This window comes from Apus apus, chromosome 4, assembly GCF_020740795.1.
Source record: "Apus apus isolate bApuApu2 chromosome 4, bApuApu2.pri.cur, whole genome shotgun sequence".
Classification (NCBI taxonomy): Eukaryota; Metazoa; Chordata; class Aves; order Apodiformes; family Apodidae; genus Apus; species Apus apus.
Genome location: NC_067285.1, coordinates 70305853 through 70321686, shown reverse-complemented (window position 1 = coordinate 70321686; position 15834 = coordinate 70305853). Strand labels below are relative to the sequence as shown.

The 15834-nt window shown below is 35.8% G+C and overlaps 1 protein-coding gene across 8 annotated transcripts in view; it reads right to left on the bottom strand.

The window, feature by feature from the left end:
- ARFIP1 (ADP ribosylation factor interacting protein 1) overlaps positions 1 to 15834 on the bottom strand; it is a 43548-nt gene that overhangs the window by 8604 nt on the left and 19110 nt on the right. For 5 of the 8 annotated variants that reach the window (XM_051616966.1, XM_051616967.1, XM_051616969.1 and 2 more), the window contains 5 exons: positions 13115 to 13210; positions 11583 to 11692; positions 7711 to 7932; positions 4175 to 4332; positions 1036 to 1210 (listed from right to left, as the gene is read on the bottom strand). In XM_051616966.1, the coding sequence (XP_051472926.1) occupies positions 1036 to 1210; positions 4175 to 4332; positions 7711 to 7932; positions 11583 to 11692; positions 13115 to 13210 (761 nt within the window). The remainder of the gene's footprint in view (positions 1 to 1035; positions 1211 to 4174; positions 4333 to 7710; positions 7933 to 11582; positions 11693 to 13114; positions 13211 to 15834) is intronic. The other 3 variants (XM_051616970.1, XM_051616971.1, XM_051616972.1) reach the window with 1 other exon arrangement.

Genomic DNA, 15834 nt, shown 5'->3' with positions numbered 1-15834 from the left:
ACCACCTGTAATTGACTAAGCTTGTCCCCATGATTTTCCCTTGAAAGTTTCCTCCTTTCATAAACGGAGCAGGATTTGCTATGTTACCATTTCGGATGGCTCCTGTATGTCTGACAGGCAGTTGTTACCTTCAGATCTTTAAAAAATATTGATTTACCCATACTGAAAGTATTAATTGACTACTAGACACAGACAAATTGAAAAACTACTATCACCTATGTACATTTTTATAATATTTTCCTCCCTCAGGAGACAGAGGGAAAATAGTCTTAGATTATTCTAATAATTAATTTACTCTGAGTATGAACAAAAATCAGATTCGAAAGACATCTAATTCAAAACAATTTAGAAGGACCTGTTTATCAAACAAAGCAGTTTAAAAGTTTGCTTTGTATGGCAATTCTAATTTTGCCTGGAAAAGACAACAAGAGGGGTAAAAATTCCATCATTAAGAGGGTAGAGATGAAATAGTATGGTTGGAATAAACACGTATGCAGAAAAAAAACCTTCAAACCAAAAGTTCAAGAGGTCTGTTTATAATTAAGAAATTCTATGGGTACTAATTATAGAAAGTTATGTTTCTTAGTTCCAGGTATTAAAGAAAGCTTCATTTTGAAGAAGTCTCTTCACAGTTCTCTGCCTTTCTTTTTGCATATTCTCCAGGGCAGTGTTGTCAAATGAAGGTAGTACTTTGAATCTTAAATCAGTAGTTATATGACTCCTGTCATATTAGGTGTGATAAACTGGAAAAGTAATGCTTTTCCAAACTTGAAGCCTCCAATACAAGGAAAAAACTTACTGCCCTAATTGTTTGCCATTTGTACTCATAGCAGCTTGATTAGGGACTTTTACAGTTGCCTGCTCTGAAAGTCTGTCTTCCAGTCATACAACAAGAACACAGAAAAGTCAGCTTTTTTTGCTCGCTCTACATTTAATTTAAGATGTATTTTAAAACCTAAGGAACCAAGTACTTAGAGCAATGCAGAAACTTACAGGACAAAACTCCTAAACATAGTATCAGAAGTTGCAACTTACCTTATTTTCTTCCAAAAACTTCAATTTGATAGATACATCATTACGCATTTTGTCATACTTCTCTTTATGCACTTGAAACAGTTGCTGTGATTGCTCAATCTTTGGCAAAGTGTTTGCATCACGAGGGCCAAGATTCAGCTCTTCTAGGTCTGTTCGATAGGCATCATATTCAATCCTGAGAAGAGGAGGGAAAAAAAAAAATCTAAAGGCAAAGTGTTTCAAAACAGATCTTACATACAGGGCCAAGTACAATAGAAGATGAACAGTCAAGTATGAAAAAATAAAAAAAAACAGGCAAGTTTTTTTTTTCCCCTCCTCCTATCCATCAAGAAAAAGCATCCTCAAATACATTGTATAAAACTGCAGTGGCAAGTACTCTGCCTCTTCTCTTCCTGTCTTAGCCATATGCTCCCAACCCTGTCTTGTGCTGGCTTCAGTGGTCAGTTCCTTTCCTGGGACATTTCAGCCTACTAACCCAGACAAAGCTAGTACTGTTTTGTTTTGTTTTTCAGGTTATACTTCTATTGTTGAATCAGTTCAGTGAAGAGTTAGGTTGAAAACCTAAAAGAAAACCCAAGAGCCCAACATTCCCTTTAAGCAGATGTTGGAGCAACAGCTCACTTATACCAAACTGTCCCAAGGCCTTTTCAGCAGGCTCTAGGCTTCTCTTAATTGGAAGAGTTTTACAGTTCTTCCACAAGCTGTTTTGCAAGAACTTGTCTGCCCTATGGATAAATATGCTGCACAAAAGATGAAATATTATTTATACTCCTCTGAGGGCCTATCTTATTTTCCCAGGGAACTCAGATTCTGGATGAATACCACCACTGAAGGAGATAATGGAAGAGAAAGACAGAAGGCTAAGACTAACAGCTGGGTTAAGAGCTGGGTTAAGTATTTAGATGACTCTGCACGAAAGGTATATATCCCACTTCTAGACAAGATAGCTGTAAAGTATTTTCTAATTTACCCTTGCTCTCTTCAAATTATCTATCCTGGATACTGTTACCAAAAACAGAACTTATGTACGGTGTTGGCTCTTGACTGCAGATACCTGAAAACATTTTAATTGAACCAGCTAGTCTTCATATACCACTGTCTGTTAAAAAAGTTATAAACCTCCTTTATATCATTCCACATTAGACTGTATCATTTTATTGCATGAATAGAGAGGAACCAGTCATACCTTTTCTTATTTTAATGAAAAAAAAAAAAGTCTTTAAAGTATTTTTAATACAGAAGTTTGTATGAAGTTTTGTCTTCAGAGACACTGATGGGTTTTTTTCCCCCCAGAGAAAGTTTATTTCAGTTAAACTTTCTATTGATTAACATACAGCATTTATAAACACGAAAAGCACCTATAGGATGTCAGTAGTTTTAAGACTGTATCATTAAGTCTGCTTTCCAGTGTTGCATACAAGTATGGTGAATGTTGGATCCTTGCGAGATAAACTATTTTCATATTAAAAAACATTATTGCAAGTGGATCAAACAACAACCTCTAACTTTTTTCTCTCTCTTATGCAATATGCGCTCCTTTGTTCACAGCCATCTAGCACTTCACCAGGTAAAGCAACAGGCCAGAAATCACTCCAGGGTCATGGGTAGCCCTGCCCAAAGCCTCACTCTTCATATTTCTTTGTAGCTTTTAAATAATGGAACCTAGCACATCAGCATGCAATAGACGCCAGTTTTAATGGAACAGACCAACCTACTTCTGTGCTTTTCAAATGTACTGTCTCAAACAGACACTACTAAAACTGCGGAGAAATAAAAAAAATCAGGATTAAAAACTGGTTACAAACACAACTTTTAAGTTGGTGGTGTAATGGCTCCTAAGTAAAATTACATTTTCATAAGTAAAAGGAATTAATGATATTCGCAGTGCTCTTCCTGATCCTCATTCACACTATAATTCAGGCTTTAAATAATTTAAGACAACTCAAAAAAAGAAACAAAACAATACAGAGTTGATAGAAAAGGCGAGCTAATGCATGCTGAAGTGCAACTGGAGACAGGGAAGGAGCAGCACAGAAATAAATATGACCCATTTTCATATTGAAAAATGATAGACTAGCTAGGTAAGTAATTTCTTTGCCTTATTGAAATGGCAAAATACTTTAATTAACAGAAAGGGAAGTAATGAATGTATTTCAAAAGAGAAGAACCCTATATTGAAAATGACTGGCAAGAACAATCTTAGCAAAAGTATTTTATATAAATTTTCAAGTCGGTACCTGGAAAATGTGTGACTTTTTTTTAATACTCTAATGTAAAAAAACAAAAACAGTAATTCACAGTCAGATTAATTCTGCCTTTCATGCCTTTTCAAGTCTACCTAAACATCACAACAATAACTTACTATTTTGCTTATAAAGCATTAGAACAGAACAGCGAAAAAAAGAGGGGGAGAGAACTTCAAAATGCAAACAATTTGCATTTTTTTTAACCTGAAAAAAAATCCAAAACAAACACCCAAAAATAAAACACAAAAACTACATCTTTTACACAAAATACACAAAATCACACTTCATCCTATTAAGTGAAAGAAAGTCAGAATGGAATCAAGGAAGGACCACAAGGTTCAAACCCTGGCAGGAGATGGAAACCTGGCCTTAAGAGTACTATGCCATATCTGAAAGTAGCCTTCTACAGGACAGGAAACTCATTACTGCTAGATATTATTCACTCGCTAAGAAATTTGTTTACATTTCTGACAAAGCCTGCAGCTTCTGCATAAAAACTGAAGTGTGAATTACATGTATTGTGCATCAAGCACAAGATTAAATGTTGTTCAAAGAAATAATTTCACCCATTACAATGTAGCTAAATAGAAGGGTTAATCTTGCTCTGTCACACTGCTTAGAAAGCCACCTTCATCTAGGCAAGAAGGAAAAAATAATTACTTAGACACAGAGCTAATACGTAAAATTAAGTCTATTAGAGAACATTTATAAAACATTTGGAGATATGTGCCATGAGGCAGTTAACTGTAAATCCTAACTATGTGAGAGTTGTGTTATACTTACAAGATTTTTATCCAACAGGTTAGTCACTCAAACACAAGGACTAAACTAATACAAGGTCTGTTTCCTGAAGATTAGTTTATAATGAAAATAGCTAAACATAGAATAGCTACCTGGCACTTTCATACTGTTTCACAGTCAATAGTGTATCCTCAATTGTTTTATTCACCAGTGTATTCACACTGGCAATAAAAAAGTTAATAGCCCCGAGAAGAGTTTCTCCATTTTTAGCTAGAAGCTTCTGCGTATCTGCATTGTAGCCAAACTCCTCCTACAAACAAAAAGCAGAGAAAACAAAACTGTAGATCATTTAAAATCATAACATTGATCAGCAACTACATAAGAAAATACACACATAGATGTGGAGGTTATGCCATTTCTGTTTGGTTATGACTAAAAAGATACTATTTCAATACAATATTCAGTTAACATTTTTTATGAAATATAATAAAACATGGCTTAAAATTTTCCTACCATGTGGTATTAAATGTACTTTGTCATTTTTCTACACTCAGAAGTCTTGAATATTACTTAAAAGTGTTAATCTTTACATTGTCATTCAGTGGGGTTCTAATCCAGCATCTCTCATGTGGTTGTCTAGGCAATGCTTTAATACCAACAGAGACACCACTATATTAAATACATCAATATAACTAAATTCACAAGGGCGCACAGCATTAATTAGCAATTAAGTTGTATTCTACATTCTGGAAAAGAGCACTGGAAAAAAAAAACCCAACATCTATCACAGTTTAACAGGCTGTAAATTACTGAAGAGCAAAGCATGATAATGGGTAGCAAATAACAATAAAACAGCTCAGCCATCAATTTTAAAGGGACATGGGCAAAATTATTTTCAAAGCATTTCAGTCTCATTTGGATATATGTTTGTTCATGTCTTAGTTAACAGCACTATAATCCCCAACCAACGCTGCAAAGATTTTCCTAATGCATGGATGCCAAACAAATCAATTACTATATTCATGTCATCCATATGGCATCTTCATATTCTGCAGACAGGAGTTCTCACAACAGAGTACAAACTCTGGTTGTAATGGCTGTAAAACTCAAAGTTCTTATTTGGAACTTGGTCTTTTTAGGCTTGCACACTGCCAAAAACTGACTCAGAAATGCTGTATTCTCCCAGTTTCCTTCCATCTGTCTAGAACACGAGCACCAAGGCCAAATGATATTTCATGTGAACATTAATGACCTCATGAGAGCATAATGGCCAGTGGTAAGGGAAGAAGGCTCTAGAAAAGGTGCTGTGGAAGTGAGCTATTTGAGTGAGAAGTAAAATGGAAGAGAATTTAGGGCAAGTTCTCATGAGCTAAACCCTCTAAACACCGCTAAAAGATTGTCACCTTTGCTTGTGTGGCAAAATCAGCCAGCCAAATCACTAGAGATCTTGCTGAAATGAAGAAAAAACAAAAGTTTTTCAACTGGTTTTGCTCTAATATTGCCAGCTACACAGTAACACAAGTATTAGCACAGGAAAGAAATAAGTGCACACAGGCAAGGACAGCAGCTGGAGGGCTGCCCCTTTCAGCAGTGTTTAGTGCCATCTCTTTCCCCTCCTGCTAGACTGCAATTAGTTCTCCAGCTGGTCCTCTGACCCAGATCATCACAGACCCAAGTAAGCAACACTACCAATTCAAAGGCGAGGTGTAAGAAGGATGGGACTGCGGTGGCCATAAAAACTGTCCTTCTACTGGTTTGTGGAGTTTAATGCAAAAACTTGAGTTTCATCCATGACGTCTGCCAATACCTCATGAAACAGACAGGAAATCCTCTGTGTCAAGAGTTCACATTCAGTTCATATTCTATGCACAGTTCAATTAAAACTGGAATTCATTTCTCTATATAATTAGAGGCACATGAGCCTGGAACAAGGACTTATCTTTGTATCCAAAAGAGAAACAGCAAAACATTCACATTAAGTAATACTTCTGCAGAAACCACATTAAGATTGTATTTTGTTAACATGTATAAAATGAGAAATATTACCTTAAGAAGTGGTGGTTTTGTGTTGTGCTTTTTTTTAAAACTTATATACTGTTACCATGTTAAACATTACAGACTAACTGTTCGGAAATTTTACTTTTAGTCTTGCACAAGTTTTAGAGGCAACAATGCTATCCAAGCATCCAAGAAGCACAGGCCAGGCTACAGATGGTAATATAGCACAGATTAAACAAAGGGGAAACACAAAGAGGAAAGAGACAAACATCAGGCAAGTGTCCAAGAGGCAAAGGTTAGATAACTTTTATTACGGCAGCAGAAACCTTTATTTGATTTGCATCAACAGCCCAATTCAATAATCTACTCAAGAGATGAATGACTGAAACAAGTTCCAAGACTAGTACAAGATGCTGAAAGAACCTGGAAGAACAGTATTCCCATTAGAAGTTGCAAACCATTAATGGGAAAAAAAACCCCCATTCATTAAAGAGCATCATGCCAGATTTAATCCAAGTTTCAGAAGAAACATCCACCTTCAGCACATACCTCACAGCAATCACTAAGTTCTCCCACAAACCACATGCCCATGTTTGTGTCAAGAGTAAACTCATTATTAGAAACTTATTTTAGCAGATTATTTCTTAGGTTGTAGAAGTGCTCTACTTTAACAAATTTTAATCTGACAGACTGTAATATTAAAAATTCCTGTACTCCAGTGCAAGAGTCTCAGTTTTATTCAGCTAGCTGTCAGGTAAGGTTCCTCTGTGCAAGCATGAACTCCACATTCTACCTTAAAACTCAGTGGGAATAAATAACCATGAAAAGGGAAAAACAAGCAGACAGAGGATTCAAGTTTAATAATCACAGTGGAATTTGGACTGTTTAGGCAGCTATGTTTTAGGGAATCATTAATACTGTTTATTAAACCTTAATATTCTTCTTTCAAAGGATGAGTAGCAGTATCAAATTGTTTAACTTTGGAAGTACAGAACAATCAACGTTGTATAAAAAGTAGCATACAACAGCTGCCCATCTTTTGTATGCAGCATCTACCTTCTCTCTCCTTCTAGCAGACAGTTTTATTACCCTCAACAAATAGTGCCAGCATTATATAGACTTCCAAACCAAGGAATCATAACAACCCAAATGCAGGTATCGAACGATTGCCCCTCTCACTCAGAAACTCCAAACAATGTAAGAACAGAGATTAGTCCTATTAGTAGAAAAATTCTGATTAAAAAAAGAACTTGGAGATGAAATCTCAGTGAAATATGCTGCAGAAAAATAATTTACTCACATTCACAATGCACAAGTGAAGTAACATGCCCTATTCTACTTACTCCCAAGCATATTCCTGTAATTGAAATGATGTTAACACTCTGGAACACTTTGATGACATTTGATTAGAAGCAAAATGAACAGCATTTTCTACACAAAGAAAAGCTGTCAGTTCTTGAGTCCAACCATTAACTAAAGGCAAACATTTAATACACAATAAAGAACTAAAGTAATTTCAGTGATTTCCTATCGTTTTAAGTGAATTACATAAGCTTTAAACACAAAGACCATATAATATTGTTAACTACAGCGTTTAGAAATATAGCTGCTAACTAGTATATACTGGACAAGACAATTACACTTCTCTTCATCTCTGCCATTTTATTTTTCAACACTATAAAAGTCTTACATGAAGTTCCAATGACTTCAAACTCAGGTCAGCAAACGCATCTCCAAGTTGCCTTTGGGTATGTACCATCTGGAAGAGCTGCGTGGACAGCGTCTGTGCCAGTCTTAATATATTTTCGTATTTTTTTTTATTATCTCTCAATATATCTATCTGAGCTTCAAGTTCCAGATCTACTGTTCTTGAGCCACGACCCAGTTTTTCAGAGATGATCTGACGTGTACACTAGGGAAAAAAAATTTAAAATATAAAGAATCAAGCATATTCAAGACAACACTGCATACACCCATTTTCAGCTTCACGGGACATATAATTACACACAATTCTTTCACAATCACTCCTCCCAATATAAGTTTGCACAACAAACTGAAAAAACAACACACTCTTTAGAAGTTTATCAGGACTCAGCAAGAACAGCTGGACAAGTCTCAACTCCTACTAAGATGAATATTCAAGTTAGCAAATCAAGAGCATAACTAATTGTTTCTCAAGGAAAAAATGTATCTCTTTTTAGCTTGGGTGAATCTCATTAAAAGAAGCAACTTAGCACACTGCATTACAGGCAGTTAATGGGAGTATTACTAGTTCTGCATAAAAATATCTAGTTAGTGATCTTTTGGGTTTTGTTTACCAACCATCCCATTTCAGATAATCCATGTTATGTTTTTCAAGAATGTTATTCTGGGGGGCTTATTAGGGGAAGATCAGGAGGTAGTAGTTTTCAACATGTTTTTTGAAGCTGACTGAGAAACCAGAAACTCCTACTGAGAAGTAAAATTATTAAAATGCATTTCTCATTATTTACACATCTATAAAACAGAGCTGACAACTGTATCAGACTTAGTATTTCTTTTCTGCCACCGACAAATCCTTAACAGATTTGCAGTTCATTAACACAGTGAGCAGAAAACGTGCTCCGACAAGGCTGCAGACATTCTCATCCAGCCAATGGCTGTGACAGCTGAAGCTGCTGCCTCATTCCACTTAATCTGTGACACCTTCTCTGCCAGAGCTATGAGCCCAGTTTGGCAGTGAGCCTCCCAACATGCACATTTGGTTTCCCTTGACTGAGACAAAAGAGAAGCTGTTTGCAAAGCAGATGTGTATCAAAGACATTCAATTTCTCTATGGAAAGTAAAAAAAATTATTTATTGTTCTATAAAGTTATTTGAAGTTAACTTGTGGTCCCAGAGGTAAAGGGACAAAAGCAAGAAAATTACTGCTACAAACAGAATTACAAGGAAATTAAATTAGTAGACAAGGACACAAGGACATAACCCTAAGTGCAAAGCTGCTATATTGTTAGGCAAAATAATGCCCCAGCCTATCTTATCTTATATCACGTGCCCCAAATACATTCCCTTCCAAATTCAAGGACTTCTGTTTAATCCAGTCTTTACTTACGTCCAGAGGAGATCCACACTTAACCTGCTAGAACTTTCCTGTCCTTTCTAAATTCAATAGACAAACACAGGAAAGACTCAAGAATGATCAAGCAGAACAAGTTGGTAAAAACTCATAAGCTTCAGATTGGAAGGTATAGACTATTTGGGCTACTTCATTAGATTCAACCAATTAACAAAAAGAGCACAGCTAGCCTGGGAGACATTTGTCTGTCAAGAATCAGAAATTTGGGAGAGCATAACAAACCACATCAACACAGAATACAACTTTACTACCAAAATCCACAACAGAAATTGTAAAATGCAGCTTAACAATTAGTGTGGTCAGACCATAAAAAAGCATTTCAATACAAACTATGAAATTGATGGGCAAATTTTGGATATTTTCCAAAAAAGCTGAGACACAAACATACACCTATGGAAATACACAGATGGGTATGACTTCTGGATCCAGTAACTTGGATTTCACAACTCCTAATACAGACACAGTGACAGAGGAACTACTAATGTCAGATCCCTAAAGAACTTCCTAACAGTTTCATCACTGTCTCCACTTGCAGATTAACATCTGGTACATGGAATAGTACAGCCCAGAGGGGATCAACTGCTGACTTCCCTCCACTAACCATTTATTCCTGCCCTTTATTTCTGCATCTTCTAACCTATGATCAGTTAGCTATTACAAGATAAGAAGGAATCTTCTTCCTGTGACCTTCCTAACAGGAATCAAAGCAAGCCAGTATGTCCACAAACTGAAACTCTGTCCTTAATTAAACCAAATATGCATTTCATATGTAGCTATATACAAAAGTATTTTTGCATGCATGGCATCTCCAGGGACATATGCATAATGCTCCCTCAACTAAGAATAAATTCTTAAGCTCTCTTTGAACAATTCTATTCCTCAAAAAAAGCCACACCTGAAGTCAGGTCAGTTGTGATTTAGAGCGCCACACTCTTATCTCATTTGGCATATTTGAGAAACAACTTCAATCTTAGAGATTTCAAGAAAACAACTTCATTTTATTTTTTCTGAAAGTGCTAGTCTTTGTTTGCTATGCCATAGATAGTGGAATTCTGGATTACAGGAGGGGGGAGGTTAAAGCCAAGAAAGAAATCTAAAAACCCAGACTTCACAAAGACTACTGCCAAAGAAATAATGTTCTACACCAGGATCCAAGACTACTTTTCCCAGCATTTTTCACTATTCTCTGGCTACTGCTTCACCTAAGTGCATCTGCAATCATTCTGCAGTGAGACATTGGCAATTTTTTGTTTTATTTTGTAAATTAAGGCATAACAAAGAAAGAGTAAAGTCAAGTACTCTCCTACTTAGTTGTGGCAAAGCAGGTTCAATCTCAATAGTCAATGGTTCTTAAATAGACAGAATTTTAAAAAACATTTTCAATTGAATAGCACATATACTGATCAGACCACAACACAGTCCAGGAGTAGTGGACAAATTTCTGCAGTTGATACGAAATGTAGATTACAGGAAAAGCAGAAATTTTAGAAGCCATTTGATTGGACATATAAACATGTAAACTTCTGATTCTAACACAAATAACAGCCTAAGTATTTACTAGTGGGTAGAATGTCTTCACCCATGCTTCCCATCTTCACTGGGGAAGAAGTCCTTATCTAGAATGAAGAACACTAAAGGGATTCAGGCCTGTGTTTTAAAATGGAAGGGTTTTTTTCCCCACAGATTACCCATTTCTTCATGGTTTGATGTAGATCCCCCTGATGCACAACCCAACTGTCCACACCTTTATCATTAAGTTGTGGGCATAATGCAAAGCTATTTTTCAAGATGGGTCTTTAAACCTCCTAATAGTAACGTATTCCCTGACAGGTGTTTCCTGACTTACGGCTTTTTAGTGAGAGGCAAACTGGTGTATTTTAAGCACCTGCTTCTTTTTCTTTTGTTATTATTTTAATTTCAGCAAATCCCAATTGATCACAAAGAGGCACCATACAAGTGCAAAACACACATGAATCAAAGCAAGAACTCCAACACTAAGAAAAAACAATCAGTGAAGACAGAACAAAAACATAAGAATAGCAATTAACAAGTATGGGACTTGCAGATGGGCCTAACTTTTTCCCCATCAGCTATATCATTAGTCTATCAGCAATCTACTCAAAGTTAGCAAAAAGATTTAATTAGAAGCATCAGTATAAAACTGTACATCCTCTATGTGAAAGGGGACATTAGAAACAGAACATTCTTTACCTTGTTAAGCCAATAATACCTATGAAAGATTTTCCACTTAAAAGCAGGTATTTAAAAAGGCTTACAAAGATCGCTACACTGGGAAGAAAAGGAAGCCTTTACACACTTTTGCTTCTGCTCACTGCAACAAGAGATCACTTTCACACAGAAGTACAATACATTGAAAGCTTTAGTCTGATCTGGTAGCAAGCTCATTTCCCAAATGCATACATACACACACAACTATGTCAGCATACCTTGTAAGTGTTTAGGCTCCACTTTCTCACCAATTCCAACTTCTCCATTGCTGGATTCTTTACTTCATCTGCTAACACAACAGGTCCACTCTTCTGCTGAGATCTGCTCCCTATGTCAGACACAAAGCAAATCTTCAAGGCCCTGTTGTTTGTTTTTTTCTGTTTTAAGGGATTAATAGCAGGCATAGAAGATTTGTGCAAGTGCTCATGCAAAAGCAGAGCAAGGTGATGGTAAGAACTTAGACAAATATGCAGATTTTCAAAATCAGTTCCAGAAAGAAAGAATTAATTTAAAACTGATATGAAATGTGTATAACCCCAGTAATTAGTGTACTAATGGGCTGAATAAAGCTTACCTGAATGCATAGAGTTCTACTAAGCAACCTTAAAACAGCTTTTGAGACATGTTTATCACTTAATCTATATTTTAAAAACCCAGCACTGGAACACTCCTGGAGTTAGCCAATCTAAAAGTCTGTTTACAACCTGCAGACCATTAAATGAAAACTATCAGCATATAAAACCTTTGTCACAGTGTATAACTAATACATTTCAAGCCAGATTTTTATCTTTTCCAATGAACAACATCCTTTCCAGAAGATGTGTTCAGCCACTATTTAACTCAGCTTTATTAATTTATTATATTAAGAAATATTATATTCTAGAATCTACCAGTAGAGAAACAGCAACAAATAAAAGATTTAAAGCAACAAATTAAAATATCTAAGACAAATCACCACACACCGTCAACACTCAGCACTTTCAAGCTATTATGGAATATTGTGTGGATTTTAATTTTCAAAAAATATTTCCCAGTGTCCTAAATAGTAAGAACTGCAAAGCACTATCACTTCTTAAGCAACATTTCTATTTATGTACAACTTTGGGTACTCCTGCCTCTAATACCTACTGCTGCTTACTGCCACCTTAATCTTGCCAGGTTATTTATGTAAATAAGAGTTTGGAAAAATAGTCTACAGAGATCCTTCAAGATACTCCTTAAGCATCAAGCTCTATGTTCTTTACGTCTTCAAAATGCTGTGCAAACATTAAGTAATTAATCCTCTCAACACCCTTATGAGGTAACTGAATAGATTTTCTCCTTTTATATAGGAGGAAACAGAAAAATGCCAAGTTATTTGCCCACAGGCACAAAATGAGTCAAGTGGCAAAGCCTAGTCTGGGTGTTGTGAATTCCCAATGGCCACCTCACATTGTTCTGCTGGAATATGTGATAGTTGTGGAAAAAAATGCTAAAAGTTTCAGCTTTAACCTAAATAAAAGATCTTGGTTATTCCCACTTTGCTACTATTTGTTACTATTAACCTTTGGTAATTATTTTTTTAAATTTTAGAGAGCAAAAAGCAGCTTACAGAAAGGAAAGCAGGGGTTACTTGGTGAACTACTGCCAGAAATGAGAGCCATCTAAAAAACCTAGAAGTTTTATTTCCAACTAACAGAAATTATTATAGACATGGAGGAGTTAGTACAGTGTCAGCAGAGACAAGGGCGTTACCCATTCGGTGCTATACCTGTGGGAATAATTAAATCACAACCTTGTCCAGCCAGTCTGCTAGCTGCTGCACTGCTAGGAGATATAACAGATGATTTGGGTGATGCTGAGGAACCTGAAAAGGGGACACATTTAACCATAAAATCCATCATCTTCCCTTAGAAAGCAACACATACTTTTATGCAGATAGAATTATTTTCAAAACAAAGAAACATTTGCTTCAGAAACACACTGAATAAAATCATTAATGAAAAGGCTGCTGCTATTTCTGGTGGAAGTGCTTTTTAAGATGTGCAGCTGTTCATGTGAAAAACTCCAAGTCTTCTTGATTTAATCTTTTTCTCCAGGTTGATGTCAAACTTTGTAATTTTTTTTTTTTTTGCAAGAGTAATCAAAATACTGACATCTTCATTGGTAAAGTATATATTATCAACAGAAAATTCAATGCAAGACTGTTATATATAGATTACAGAGCTGTAACCTCCTTCTTCAGGTCTAGGTAGATTTCACTCTGCACCGTCACTGAATGGTAGTCACAGCATTAAGGGGTGAAGTAAGCTCTGAAATGTGTGCCAATTTTGAGATACTTGATTAACATCTGCTCCTAAGTCTGTGTAAACACACAGCAATAAGCTATCCTGAAGATCATACAAGTCATTAGATATTAAAGTGTTTAATCTCCTTCCCAAGAGAAAGATTGCGCTTGTTTGTTCTCTTGAAAAAAAACCCAAATCTAATTTTAAATGACACACATTGTATGTGTTCTCTAAGTCATTTCAGGACTGTGCTTTTCAGAGCTTTGCAACTCTTTGATATTGTATAAACGTGAAGTGGCACTCTTAGGAAGTTTTCAGGATTTAAAACTAAACAAATTAGTTTTTTCTCTGTTGTGATAAGTAATCATCATATTGGGGAGGGGTTTTTATTGCTTTTGCTGAGAAATTCTGAGATACTTCAGGGCTGACAGTGCTCTGGAGTAAAAGAAAATAAAACCTAAATTTTCAAAGTTCCAGCAAAATTTAGCTATTTTTAACACAAAAAAATATCAAAGTAACTGAATCAACAATCAGCTTTTGCCTTTGAAATATACTGTAGTACACCACTAACATGGGGTACAGTTAATCCTATTATTTGGATCCAACTACACAGAAAATACAAGATGGAAAGACAGGTCACTTGCTGTGTCCTTCCGTAGGGGTACATTGCATAAGAACTGCAACTGGATCCATCCAGGCATAAAAGTTTGACTGCAAGATCCTGCTAAAGGCCTAAAGACTGAATCACTTCAGCAAGCGAGCTAAGACAAGCAGTTTAAAAAATCCTTACCATTTGAGAGAGTATTAATGCAACCTTATGTAAGCTTCATCATTCAACATCCTCCAAATCCTACAATCCCTCCTCCTCCAGTATTGTCTACTTTGCATTAAAAACTGAAGCCTTACTAAGGACACTCAAACAGAAAACAGAATTTTGAGAAACAGGACAATCATTACCCTTTTTTCCTTAGTTTTTTAAGAAGCCTTAGTTTCTACAGTTTCTTTTCCTTGGAGGAAAACTGTGATATCTAAAGTGTTAAAAATTACATGACCAAAGCTCATTAATTTGTGTACATAAGCTATTCCAGAACATTTGGATTTCAAACAGTGTAGCTTGAAACACATCTTAGGCTGTTTTTTGCTTACAGGCTAACTGCTCTTAACAGCTGCAACAGTTATCCTGCTAATAGAATAGAAAAAAGCAAGAATGGTGCGGTTTACTATCTGCCCGGTTTTCAGCAAGGTATTTTGCTAATTTCAAAGACTTTAAGAAATGCACAGCATTCCCCTTGTAATATATGTAAAGTACAACATGTAAATCACTGTTTTCATAAGCACAACACTTTACCAAACAGGAAATGAAGCAAGATGTAAATTAAATCTGACTACAAAGAGATTTATTTTCACAGCTGCTCATTTGAGATAATTTCAAACCTTTCCAATTCAGAAATTCTCAACACTACAGGATTCACTAAAATACCACTTTCACAGACTATATTGTAGCACTCCACTCTTTTTAGACAGGAAACACTGACATTACTGGATTGTTTATCACTTTGTTTCTCATTGTTTACAGCTAGCTTAGATTCTCTAAAGCATACATTAAATATTTGCATAGAGGATTAAATACTAAATAAAATTCTTCTGCTATAAGCAGCCACAATGCTGTGCTGAGCAAGTATGAGAACACACACTTTTTCATTAGTACCTGAAATAAGAGACCCAAAGTATTGTCACTTCTAACAATATCACATTAAAGACACGTACTATAACAAAAAAAGGAGACAAGTCTCAGGGGCAACAAGGAAGAATTCTGCTCATTAATCTGTTCCAGGTAAGTGAACTGTCTATCAAGACAAGTAATTCAGCAGTTATGTTTCAAATCAGAACAATACCTGCAACACCTAAAGAAAACTTCAGTACAATGTAATAGCAAAATTCTTCAGCTTGACACCATTTCAAGTGCTCAAAGACTTCCCTTCCTGTTAATGCAGACCATTTTAACACTGAGTAGTTTCCACTAGGTAGTCCCTTGACAGATACTACACGTGTATCATTTATTCTCTATTTTAACCACCCAGCTACCAGAGAAGATTAACAGGTTGTCACTAATTAATAACTCAATGGGTACATTTACACCAAAATGCTCAAAGCAACTACAGAACATTGTATTCCTGACCATATAAAATATGCCTAAATATTT